The 12896-nt window shown below is 40.9% G+C and overlaps 2 protein-coding genes across 2 annotated transcripts; both read left to right on the top strand.

Moving 5' to 3' along the window:
• The first annotated feature begins 230 nt into the window (after positions 1-230).
• Positions 231-7722, top strand: pdia3 (protein disulfide isomerase family A, member 3). Its single transcript, XM_084365192.1, has 13 exons — positions 231-585; positions 1671-1749; positions 1848-1965; positions 2120-2227; positions 2417-2546; positions 2724-2840; positions 4087-4212; positions 4357-4539; positions 5190-5298; positions 5949-6077; positions 6458-6537; positions 6914-6971; positions 7056-7722. The coding sequence occupies exons 1-13, from the start codon at positions 452-454 to the stop codon at positions 7185-7187; spliced, it is 1503 nt and encodes a 500-aa protein (XP_084221318.1). The 5' UTR covers positions 231-451; the 3' UTR covers positions 7188-7722.
• Positions 7723-8870: 1148 nt separating this feature from the next.
• isg20 (interferon stimulated exonuclease gene) lies at positions 8871-12561 on the top strand. The gene is made up of 4 exons (XM_084365226.1): positions 8871-8967; positions 9994-10653; positions 11023-11223; positions 11597-12561. The coding sequence occupies exons 1-4, from the start codon at positions 8908-8910 to the stop codon at positions 11795-11797; spliced, it is 1122 nt and encodes a 373-aa protein (XP_084221352.1). The 5' UTR covers positions 8871-8907; the 3' UTR covers positions 11798-12561.
• Positions 12562-12896: the final 335 nt, after the last annotated feature.

The following is a 12896-nucleotide window of genomic DNA, read 5'->3' as shown; positions in this document are numbered from 1 at the left end:
ACTTGCTGTAATGACACACTTGGAGTTGTTTGCAGTTCATTAAAAAGCCAGGATATCAAGCAGTGAACTAGTAACATAAGCACTTCCGCGTGTGAGAGAGGAGTTTTGATTTTGTCGCGTCGTGATTGGTTCTGAGAGGATGAGGGCCCGTTTGCTTACTTCCCATTGGCTGACAGAGGAAGAGTGACGCATTGATTGGACCAATGCGAGGCTGCCACACTGTGGTTAGGAGGAGAGGTCCCGCTGCCTGCCTGAACATCTTCACCGCCTCCATCCCTTTCTCTTTCTCTATCGACTAGTCTGCATTTGGCCCTGTCGGATGAGCCTGCAGCTCTGGGCTTTACGTCGCTGAAGAGGTGAAGAGGGGGCCGCCACGGACACAATTTGCAATTCAAACTTTTTTTTTTGTTTCTCAAAAAGTAAAGACTACTTTTAGCGAGTGCGGTCTGCAATGTTGAGGCTGATCTTTTTGGCCGCCCTCGCTGGGTTCTCCCGGGCCAGTGATGTGCTCGAATACGGGGATGATGATTTCGATAGCAAGATTGGTGGCCATGACATCGCTCTGGTGGAATTTTTCGCCCCGTGGTGAGTCTTCAGACGTTACTTGCACAGTTTATATTAAACCTCTACGTTCGTTAAATAAGCTAACGTAACGCTAGCTTACTTGCTTCGCGGTGAGCAGTTCAGCTAATTACCGTTCACTTGCAGAACTTAAAACACTGGGAGTGTATCTCAATTGGTTTTTTGAATGTGTATCATTAGTTGTGTTTGTTAAAAATTGCACGTCTGTTTACCTCTAATGTTAACATAGTCGGAAGTGTCAAATTGTCTCAGGTTTATTGGCTAGTGACCAAACGTTAGCATGTTAGCTTGAAGCGGAAAGGTGTAAGCCAACTACCTGTATTCGTAGTTTAAATTGAAGTGGACCAGTGATTCAAAGAGTGCTACGGTTTGAAAGTAGATTTAAATAAAAAATGGAAAACATAATAAAGACAATTATGTCTGTCTTGTACTTGTAAGTGTTCTGAATGCTTTTCAATGGAAACTACGTACGAATGAGGCTATGAGGAAGTTAGGGGGGTGTCCTTTGACTGTTGTAACGTTCTGATTGGCCAGGGAAGTTTTGGTGTCCACCTTTGATTGGTCGAAAGGAGCTGTGACGTGGTTCCACTGTGCCAAACTTGAATAGAAATCTAAGTTAATCGAGATGGTATTATTAAAACGTTAAACACTATACTATCTAGAGCGGAAACGTCATGTTTCAATGAAAATACCAAAACATATTTCTTTCTAATTTTATAAACGTGAATATTTGTGTTAACAGAGTGAATATGTCTTTGCTTTGGACTGTTGCACTGACAAAATAAACAGTATTAAAGTGCCAACTCATGCTTTGGGGAAATGTGATGGACAGCTCAAAGTTTGGGACCCAAACAATTAATGGAGTTATTAGCAAATATTAAAGTTAAATGATTTTCAATCTTGTGAATCATGTTTGTTGCCCTCAGGCTAAACTTTTTCACAAACCCTACTGAATTACGTCAGAAGTATCAAATTCCACATGGTGAAATCACTAGACCTCCCTCAGGATCTTGGCCAAGCTGAAACCTGACTACAGCTGAAGTGCAAATTGTGCCCCTGTTTGACTCATCATATCTTCTGTCCATTAGGTGTGGCCATTGTAAACGGCTAGCACCTGAGTATGAGGCAGCAGCCACACGTCTGAAAGGCAGCGTCCCTCTGGTCAAGGTATTGCATAATGCAGCTCACTTAACTTTGTCCACTTTAGCAAGGGCTCTCTGCACTCTGTACCTCTTCAGAAAGTGAATGATTTTCTTTCCTCTTAGGTTGACTGCACATCCAACAGCAACGTTTGCAGCAAATATGGTGTCAGTGGCTACCCGACCCTGAAGATCTTCAGGGATGGAGAAGAATCTGGTCCCTATGATGGTCCCAGAACAGCAGGTATTTGCCTGTGATGTGATTTTTAACATGTATACCTTCTCATACCTGCACAAATACTCCTGATATCTGCTTATTTCTGTGACCTCATGGTTGTCTCCTCTCCCTCTTTTCTTCTCTCTGTGTTGTTCCTCCACTTTCCTCTTGCTCTCTGTAGATGGGATTGTCAGCTTCCTTAAGAAGCAGGCTGGCCCAGCTTCTGTGGAGCTCAAGGATGACGCAGCCTTTCAGAAGTACATTGCAGACCAAGACGCAAGTGTCATTGGTGAGTTACTGTTTGAATTTCACTCATTCACCTTCTCTTGTAGTCACTTTCTGTGTTTACAAAGTCCATCAGCAATATAGCGTAAATAAGCATGGGATGGTAACTTGAACCCCATTTGGGTACAACCACAAACAACAGGACCGCGTTTATTGTAGCCCTATCTGAATAGGATTTGTCTTTCCTTCTCAGGGTTCTTTGCTGATGACAAGAGCACATCACAGGCTGAGTTCCTGAAGGCAGCCAGCGCCCTGAGAGACAACTACCGCTTCGCCCACACCAACTCTGAGGCTCTCCTCCAGAGCCAAAGCATTGACGGAGAGTAAGTAGCTCTTTCCACCTTTGGCTAAGTCATCATTCTTGCTTTCACACAAGCCCATGGGAACAGATATTGGCAGAGAAGCCAAATATCTCGATTCTCATACACATTTGATGTTATCAACACAGCTGCCGTTGGTGCAGCAGGACTACAATGACATTTCCTGTTTTTGGTCGACAGGGGAGTCGTCCTGTTCCGCCCACCACGACTCAACAACAAGTTTGAAGACAGCTCTGTGAAGTTCACCGATGAGAAATACACCAACAACAAAATCAAGAGGTTCATCCAGGACAACATGTGAGTTTTATCTGCATCCTTCCCCCATCATTTAGCATTCAGAGGCTCCAGTTAGGCAGCAGAGATGTTTGGTACATGTAGAGCAGTTGGTCTAGTTGACAACCGTAAAACTTGGTCATCTTGCATAGTCACTGTACATATTTACATACAAGGCCCAGTGCCAACAGGACCTTGTGTTGTAGGTGAGGTGTGCACTCTGCAAACACAGTCAGCTGTCACTCAGCTAGGAGCAGGGATCGACCAATATGTTTTTTCAGTACCAATTGTTAGTAATTCAGGTGACTGATACTGATGTTTGAAACTTATATACATTTGCAGTAACAGATGATTGTCTCAGGAGTTAGAGTAACCAGGGACGAAGTACAATTTTGTACTTAACTTTAGTATTTCTGTTTTCTATTACTTTATACTTCCACTCCTCAATTTTGGAGGCAAATATTGTACTTTTAACTCCACAACATTAATTTGATAATTTTAGTTTATAGTTGCTTTAGTTACTCTGCAGATTCAGATTATTAATCCATTGTATCTGCATTCAGACAAAAATGACGTGACAGTGAAATGCATACATCTGAGCTGTAACAAATTGTGTTTGGTACTTGTGATCAACAAAAACTGGATTTATAATCCGGTGTCATGTCATTTTTGGAGGTTAATGACATAACTGACTGATAACTTATTTTCATGAGTTTTATCTGAAGTCTTTGTGGTTCATGCTTCGCTAAATCGTTATCTTAAGGTTTAGACTTACACTGTACAGATAGAGAAAGAGAATTAGATGCAAGAAGGGTGTGAATGTGAAACCTCTAGCCTGCTACTGCCTGTTGTTTTTTTTAAAAAGAGACGTGTTTAATGGAAACAAAAGATGCAGCCCTTGTGCGCATATCTCATCTACATGTGGTTTAACAGTGTTCCACCAACCGTTGTGTGACAAAGCATGCGGATGAGTCGCCTGCATTTCTTTTTTTCTTTTCTTTTTTGCCCTCATGACGCAAACGCCCCTATCAACTTGTTTTACTTTCACTTTTTTCGAGGCTTGCCTCTTGTCTAGACAATCTGCATGACATTGAAGTTTGCAGGATGCCAGTATGTGCAGCGTATTTCTATGAGTTTGATCGGATTGAAACCAAATCCTCATATATGTTCCACTGCTGTTGACCATCTGCATAGCTGGATTATGTGGCTGGAGAATATGGATTGTTGATGTAAATGTATATGTAATTCTTACATTCTCTGTCCATCTCAGCTTTGGAATCTGCCCCCACATGACAGATGACAACAAAGACCAGCTGAAAGGAAAAGACCTGCTCGTGGCTTATTATGATGTTGATTATGACAAAAATCCCAAGGGCTCCAACTACTGGAGGAACAGGTGAGTGTCTCTAAACCCATCCAGGGTCCCTCACCTTCACACAGTGGCTGTTGACTTTCTTAGTCTGAGCTAAAATCTCGGTCTTCTTGTGTATTTAAAATTGAAAAATCACAAGCTATGTTTGTTCTTTGTGGCATTGTACAGGGTGATGAAGGTGGCCAAGAGCTTCCTTGATCAGGGCAAGAAGCTGAACTTTGCCGTTGCCAGCAAGGCCGCGTTCAGCCACGACGTGTCCGAGTTCGGCCTGGATGGCAGCTCAGGAGAACTGCCTCTGGTGACCATCCGCACTGCCAAGGGAGACAAATACGCCATGTCTGAGGAGTTCTCGTGAGTCAAATCAAATGTTCATTTTGTCGTTTGCCATAAGTGCATTTCAAACATCCAAATTTGCATTTTGGCATAATTATTATAGATGACTTAATTATTCACACATTTCCCTATTTGCTAGCTTGTTGACTTTAAAAGGGTGTTGAGCTAATGATGTCTCTGCATGAATTACCACTTTGACTCAATCAACACCCTTTCACACAATGAGGAGATGCTTGTCTAATGTACTCGGGTGTGGTTTCATAATGTTAAATGACAATCTAAAGGTCCAATATTTTAAAATGTGAGCTGCAGCTCGTGTTATTCTCATGGTTATTGTAACAGTCATCCAGAATTTTTTTGTGTGGGCCACAATGGACATGTTTTGAGTTGATTTGAGTTTTTACATTTTTAAGAAGTTCCCTAGGTGCTGTGGTACAAGACAGATCTGTAGAAGAGATCAGCACTGGATAAACAAATGAACAGAAATGCAGTATGACTCATTTTCATTAGCCTGCAGGAGCTCAGTGAAAAACTACATTAAAGTCAGATTACTGGCTTCTAATCAAATTGAAAGTTTGAATATCTATTGATTTTGCATGTGTTTGCTCCCCACACACTATTTCTCTACTGGTTATTTAAAAGAAGTTCTGTTTTTGTTCTCGTAACAGACGCGACGGAAAAGCTCTGGAGCGTTTCCTGCAGGACTACTTTGAAGGCAAATTGAAGCGCTACCTCAAATCAGAGGCCATCCCAGAGAACAACGACGGACCTGTCAAGGTCAGATGAAACCTCAAGGAAGATTCACAAATTCTATTAATAATGTACCATTAAGTGGTATTTGTATTGCTTCCACATTTTTCTATTTCATGTGTAATATACCTTCTGCTATGTAAAACTGATGAGACTTAATACTTGTAAGGATTAATGGAATATAAACAATACTTGATCCTTTGGTACAGCCAGATCTTGATTACACCTTCGGGATTACTGAGGGGCTAGACTGTTGGCTTTATCATGTTTTGTAAGGGGTACATTCCCATCTTAATTTAGCTATTGTACTTGTGATTATAAGCTAGTAAATGACATGTAAAAATAAAACGTATATGTAGTCACTAGTTGACTGAGCAACTATTATGTATACATTCAAGATATATTAGTAGCATAATGCTGCTTTCATATTGTTGTTGTTGTTGTTATTGGTTAACCAATCAACATTGGTTAACAGTTATTTTCTAGGATCAGATACTGTGCTTGTTGAGAGCATAAAAAGCTGCAGTAGGTCTTTATTGAACATTTAGCATTTAACATTAGGGGTAAAACTACAGTCGCAGTGCTCAGGAATAACAATGCTATCTTGAAAAAATGTTGACAGAAAGCTGCTCATCGGTCCATAATGACAAATTGTGACATCTGTCATTTGTCTTCAGGTTGTGGTGGCTGAGAACTTTGACTCCATCGTCAACGACGACAGCAAAGACGTGCTGATCGAGTTCTACGCTCCATGGTGCGGCCACTGCAAGAGCCTGGAGCCCAAATTCAACGAGCTGGGGGAGAAGGTGAGGGAACGGACGATAAATAAACATCTGTCTTATCTACTACTGTTGCCATATTTAACAGATTGAGGTAATACTGTAAAATAATGCTTTTCAATGACCTTAATCAAAGAAGGGCTAAACACACTATAAGAGATTAAACAAGAACAAGAAACAATTGTAGGTTGAAAAGTTTAGGGAACCTAGTGTTGTCTTTCATTTCAGTTTTGTACTTTTAAGTGTAAAATAATATTTAAAAGAACAATGGAAACCAGCATATAAGACCAATGTTTTACTAGCTTTGAGCAAAAGTTGTAATGGAGCAGAACTTACAGACTCTCTAGAGGTAGATTTTGTGAAATAGCTTGCAAACAATTGACTGTTTCTCTCCTCTTCTCTTAAAGCTTGCTGATGATCCCAACATTGTCATTGCGAAGATGGACGCCACAGCCAACGATGTGCCATCTCCATATGAAGTCAGCGGGTGAGTCATGGGTCACTTCAGTGTAATATTCACACTTCCCTTCTGCCTCAGAAAGCCTTGACGGAAAATGTAACACCCAGTTTCATCTACACATTACTTCCCAATTACTATCAGGAAGAAATAAACCTTGTCATATCCCATTTACTAGTTCATTTAGTTTTTGTATTTCACTGGAAGTTCTGAAATGTATTTAGAGCCAGAGCGATAAAAAGGCCAAGCCAATGCATTGTTATAGGATTTTTTAAAACTCATTTGTATCGACCTTAAAAATCCTGTGTTAGTTGGGCTGTTAATTTTGTTTTGTGGGTTCATTTTTGGCATCTTGCTCACTCATGATGAGATTTCTCATCAATCTCCTCAACCTTTGCTTTTCTAGTTTCCCCACACTGTACTTTGCCCCAGCTGGACGTAAGATGACCCCAAAGAAATACGAGGTGAGTGTCAGCTTGAGCGTTCATTAAATCAAAGTCACGCTTGTATCCACTCTGCTCATCGTCCCCTCACTGTTTGTGTTTCAGGGTGGTCGCGAGGTGAGCGACTTCGTCTCCTACCTGAAGAGAGAGGCCACCAATCCCTTGGCAGTGCAGGAGGAGTCCAAGAAGAAGAAGAAGAAGAAGAGGGACGACGATGACGACAAGATTGAGCTATAAAAGCTCCAAACAGGAACTCAACATCCCACCCACAACAGGAGGAGGAGGATTGGGGAAATCAATCCATGCAAAGAAAGAACTAAATTATATTCCACTCTCTTAGTGAACTACCGAATGCTCTGAAGCCAAGTCGAAAAGATGCGGCGCTCCCTTTTAGGTCCTCCGCTGCTCTGGGAAAACTGTGGACGGTGGAGAGGTGGTGGCCAGGGCCTGCCCAATGTTTAAAAACAAAAACACATTTTTAGAGAAGAGGGGGACCGCTTTTGAAAAATTGAGATTTTTATTTCCCCTGGTCTGTCTACCACACCTCAGGCTGATGCACTTTGGTTTGACAGCAGTCTCCAGTCATCTGTTGGTTTTTGTTGTTGTCGTCACAGGGGATAATGGTAATGGTGAATTCCTTTTTTTTTCTTTTTGTTTTTGTAACACGTCTTTGTTTTTGTACATTTGGAAGGATTGTGAAATAAAAAGGCCCACAAAACCAAAAGGAACTGTATGATGTCATTCATGGATATAAATGTTTTCTCATACTGTTGGCTGATTTTTGAGTTTCTGATTTATTTCCGATATTGTATTAGGTCATTGCATTTAGTGTTTAAGAGACAAAGCACTAAAGAAAAATATTTTCTTTGTTATTTTAGTTATTTTAGATTTTTTTTTCTCTACATTAATAAAATGTGTTCAGCAATTCAGTTATTTAAAATTGGTGATAATTTTTTTTTGGCAACCGACAAATTCATTTTTTAGTCATAAGTTGGGTCATGTGTGAAAAAATGGATTGCTCTGAATTTAACTGAATTTGCTTTGGTCTGTAAATTATAACACAAACAATTTGGGGTCAAAGGAAAAAAAGACGTTACTCCCATCATAACATAATAGGAAAACATATTGCCAATACATCAAGGTCATCGACAGAGCTTGATGACGGATTGCTTATTTGAATCAGGCATGTTGAAGCAGAGAAACATCTAAAACATGCAGGACAGGATAGGTTTAGATTCGTACAAGATAGATTTATTTTTAAAACACCTTTCTGTCTAAATTGTATGTAACCTAGTAAGTCACAAGGGGCTTTTCTTTCCTTTTAAAGGGGCAACATGTAAGGATTTTAGTTTAAAAAAATGTCCAAAAATCATCAACAGGCTGTGAATAAATCAGTTTTCATAATTTGATGTCAATGTATTATGTTGCACAGATACTGTATCTACAACAGTAAGCAGGCAACCAGCTATCCTCAGCCTGTCCCAGTCCAAAGCCCCTGTGGTAGCGCTGTGAACACTAACAGCCTCCTGGTCCCTGAGCTCCCAGTCTGAACAGCTAGCTGCACAGCCCTCTGAGCTAACTAGCTAAGGGGCAGCTAGAGTTATCAGCAGTTAGCGGCTACTCTGGTAATATGCTGCCCCCTGTTTGTTTGGAGTATGAATTTGACAGATGGCCAGTCCTTACATGTTGCACCTTTTAGAGTATTGAAGGCTTTTGGTGATCCAACCGGAGAGGTGCAGCCACTAATAAATGCTTTTATGAACCTCGGATATTAATTTAACGGCTTTCCTGTCATCAATCGATTATAAATCGTCCACACAACCTGAATTGTTTGACCAATGAAAAGTCGCACTTGTGAAACGATAACACATCCAACCATTAGGTGGCGACTCCGCAGGTTTTGGCGGTCAAACGCTTCCTGTCAGGGAACACACGAAGAAGAGAAACAGCCAATCAGATGAGGAGTAGATCGAGCTTGTCCAGGCATGTCCAGACTGTACACGTGCTGCATCAGAAGGTAACGTAGAAATGATTTCATCTGTTATATGTCACATTATTCTCATGTGTTTTTGACAACAAGTTTACATGTTAGCGTTAGTCTTTTCGTGTGTTTTTCTCCGAGGAATGATATTTAGTGTCTTTGTTTGACGTCGCTTTTAAAGCTGGACAAGCTAGCTACATGTCAGTTGTTGTAGCGGAACGTGACGCCAAACTCCTTTGAAATATCTGGCAATTATTGTTTGTGGGAGGTACTGCCTCGGTTTAACACTACATAAAACACAAGTCCGCGCCATTTCTAAACACTTATGTGCCAGTGTTCGTCGGATTACTTACAACTGACCAAGAACATCTTTGTGAATGACTGTAAGCTTTTGTACGACAGTTGGGTAACACACTGCCCATCACGGCCTAATCGATCAACTCAACCAATCTCCGTTATTTAAATCTGTTATAGCTGTATGTACGAGCTATATTATGTTATAGAATAGTGAATTTATTTAGGATTAAAATAAATGTTAGGCAGTAAGTAGCAGTCAGGGAGTAACAAAGTAACATTAAAATGCCAGAATTTTGAATGGAGTTTGGTGCCATTGTCTGTAAGACAGAACTGCTTTTGTCATCCCACATTTTCCCAGACTTAACGTAATTTAATAACCATAGATGAGCTCATCTAACTTAAATTAATGAGATAAACAAGACAGTGTCACTGGCTGTCGTGTCCTCGTGTGTTGCTGTCACTCTCCTGCCCCTTAAAGTCAGTGGTATTTCTGCATGGCCACATCAGTGAGATCTTATGTGGGCTGTAAGTATTGTTACAAGTATTGTATTAAAAAAAATAATCTTTAGACTTAACTCATGTCAGTCTGCTTTATGGGCCACAGTGAGATCATAACCAAGGTTATGCAACAGCCCCAGTGACAATGCTACCCTTTTCAGAGAAAATGTTTAGATGTTAGAAAAATAAAATCTTCCATATTACTTACTACCTATTGAATTTATTTCCTAGTGTTAATCTGGCTGTTTTTGTGTTTTATTTCCTCAGTTATGTCGCAAAGGCTGGTTTCAGTGGTTGATGATGGCAGAGCCATCAAAAAGGAGTAAAGCCTCCTCTTGGGGGCCTCTCAGCAACTATCGGTATTTGTGCAAAAAATCCCTGATGCTTCGAGTCATGGAGAACACAAAAGTAAGGAAGAAATGCCAGCCGAATATGAAGATCCCAAACATGAAGAGGAAATTAACGGACAACCACAATGAACCACTTGGTACGAATAAACTTGTTAAAAAAACAAAATCAAGCAATTCAGGGCAGGAAAGTCAAAGTTCTCTGAACTCTGAGAACAGGAGTGCTGACATATCTAAATCTGGATTCGCTGACCACCACAGTTTAGCCACAGCCCTCAGGGACAACTGGGAGGTGGACAGTGGTTTCTGCTCAGAGGCGAGTCCTCCAGCCAGTGGTCGAAGCTCACCGTGCCTCAGCTCAACCATGGTGGTAGCGTTGGACTGTGAGATGGTGGGGACCGGGCCTGGGGGGCGCTGCAGCGAGCTGGCACGCTGTAGCATCCTGGACTATCATGGCAACATATTGTATGATAAATATGTCCAACCGTGTCAGCCAGTCACAGACTACAGGACTCGCTGGAGTGGCATCAGGAGGCATCACCTGCAGAACGCAACGCCGTTCACTCAGGCCAGGGAAGAGGTGAGACCCAATTCGCTTTTGGATCTGAGCTCTATCGAATGATTCTCTAATCATCTCCTCCTTTCCAAAGCATCAGCTGTTACTTTGCTCCATATTGAGCTTTGAGACGCCAACAGCCCCTCAGGAGAAAGTACAGAAATGTGAAGTATTGTTTAGAAAAGCTGAAGCTGTAGTTCAGGTTTAACAGGTAGCACATGAGTCCAAATCCTCCTGAGGAGGGTCTGAGAAATACCGCCTGTGTTTAAAATGCCTGTATTGTTGTCTCTTCATTTTAGATCATAGGGCTCTACTATATACACGTCAAAGTGGTTTGAGCTGTCAAGTCAGATATTTCTCCTCTAATGCATTTATGTGGCTTCTTTCCTGTAGATCCTCAGCATACTTGAGGGCAAAGTGGTCATCGGCCACTCAGTCTACAACGACTTTGAGGTGTTGGACATGCTCCATCCAGGTCACATGGTCAGGGACACGAGTACCACACGTCTCCTCAGCCGATTGGCTGGTTTCCCCCGCGAACGTTGCCCCTCCCTGAAAATCCTGGTCAGTAAGCTGCTCAACAGGAGGATACAGGTGAGACTTTGACTGTCGGAAGCATTTTCAGACTTATTTGTTTATAAATTTAATTTGTTTTGCAATCATCATCTTTTGTCCAAAAATAATCATGAAAATAAAGTGTCATCATGATGTTTGCCCACCAGAGAGCGCTGAGACATTCATTTTTCTACTGTGAAATGCCCTGTCTTAAATACCAAATTATAATTCCTATCAAATTATTATTAACCAGTACTAGTCGAGCTGTATTTGGTGATGCCATCAAAAACAGATCCTCATTTTCCTCATGTGCACATACTGTAACTACTATTGAATCTGTATTTGAAGTCTGCTGTCAGCATGTTTGTAATGTGATTGGTTACGCTGACCCTGTCTTTGTTTCCCTGTCCAGATGGGGAGGAGAGGTCACTGTTCGGTGGAGGACGCTCAGGCCACCCTCGACCTCTACAAGCTGGTGGAGGGTGAGTGGGAACAGGAGCTGCAGAACAAGCTGAGGGACGACGACGCCCCACATGAGCCGAGCTTCGCCTCCTCAAACCACTACATGCAGGACGAGTACTGGCCAGATGATGTCATAGCTGGCAGCCAATGAGAGTGTTTATGACCCATGTGGCACATTTAGTGGGAAATACCTCAAGAGACACAGTCATCAAAGCACGTTCAGATAACTATAAACAATGTGGGGGGGTATAATGAGATGATCTGCATTGTCTCACATGAGGAGATGTACTGTGTCACTTTGGAGAAAATAACTTTATTGCTTAAATGAAAACACTTAACTTACTTTAAAACATGTTAAACATGGTTGGAGTGCCCAACAGCATATTTTTTTGCTGTGACGTTTGCCTGCAGAGTTTCTAAGTTATCAGGCTAACTTGATAATGTTAATAGAGTGACATTGGTGCTCTTAAAGTTTTGAGGTTATGAAATGCGGAGTTTGGAGTTCTCTAACTTGATCTGCTCTTACTTGAAAGGTAAAAAGGTTAACTATTAATGGGACACGGGCCACAGGTGCAGCTGTTTTGGAAAGCGCAACTGTATTTTTCAGTTGAGATTGCTTTATATAAAAAAAAATGTCTTCTATTCATAGAAGAACATGAAAATTATGTGGCAGGAAAGTGGCCGCTATGAGAGCACTCAAAGTAGAACAAGTTACACTTTTTAAAATGTTTTTCTGCATATGTAAGGCAAAAGGGAAACATTTTAAATGTAATCTGTTGCAGTTACCTCCATGTATATGTGGCCTTAATGTTTTAACAGTTGTGTTCAGTTGTAATGGTGTTATGTAATTACCTCTCATTGTAAGCTGCTCTTAAATGTCCCAATAAAATGGCATCATGTTTAATTTAAACATTATCACTTTGTGCTTTCATTGAACAACATATTAACAAAGTTTTACCATATTGTTGTGCCTCTTATGACTTTAGAATTGTTTTGGTCTGGTTTAACTTCACTTTGCAGATGCTGCCAACTCAAGTTACAGTTTGTGGCATAGTAACATAGTGCTGCTGAGGGCACTTTAATTGGGGTTTCTTTTCAGTTTTTTTGCTTTGAAAAGGTTTGAGACGAGCATTTTTTAAAAAACACATTTTATTAAGATTTATTTACACACAAAAATAATCAAAACGGATGTTAAAACATGTCAAAGGGTCATGCATGTCGATGAAAAAAAATACATGAGTGCTATGGTT

Source organism: Pagrus pagrus (assembly GCF_965226575.1).
Source record: "Pagrus pagrus genome assembly, chromosome: 10".
Lineage (NCBI taxonomy): Eukaryota > Metazoa > Chordata > Actinopteri > Spariformes > Sparidae > Pagrus > Pagrus pagrus.
Note: the sequence above shows the minus strand (reverse complement) of the source record. Positions and strands in the feature narration are given on the sequence as shown.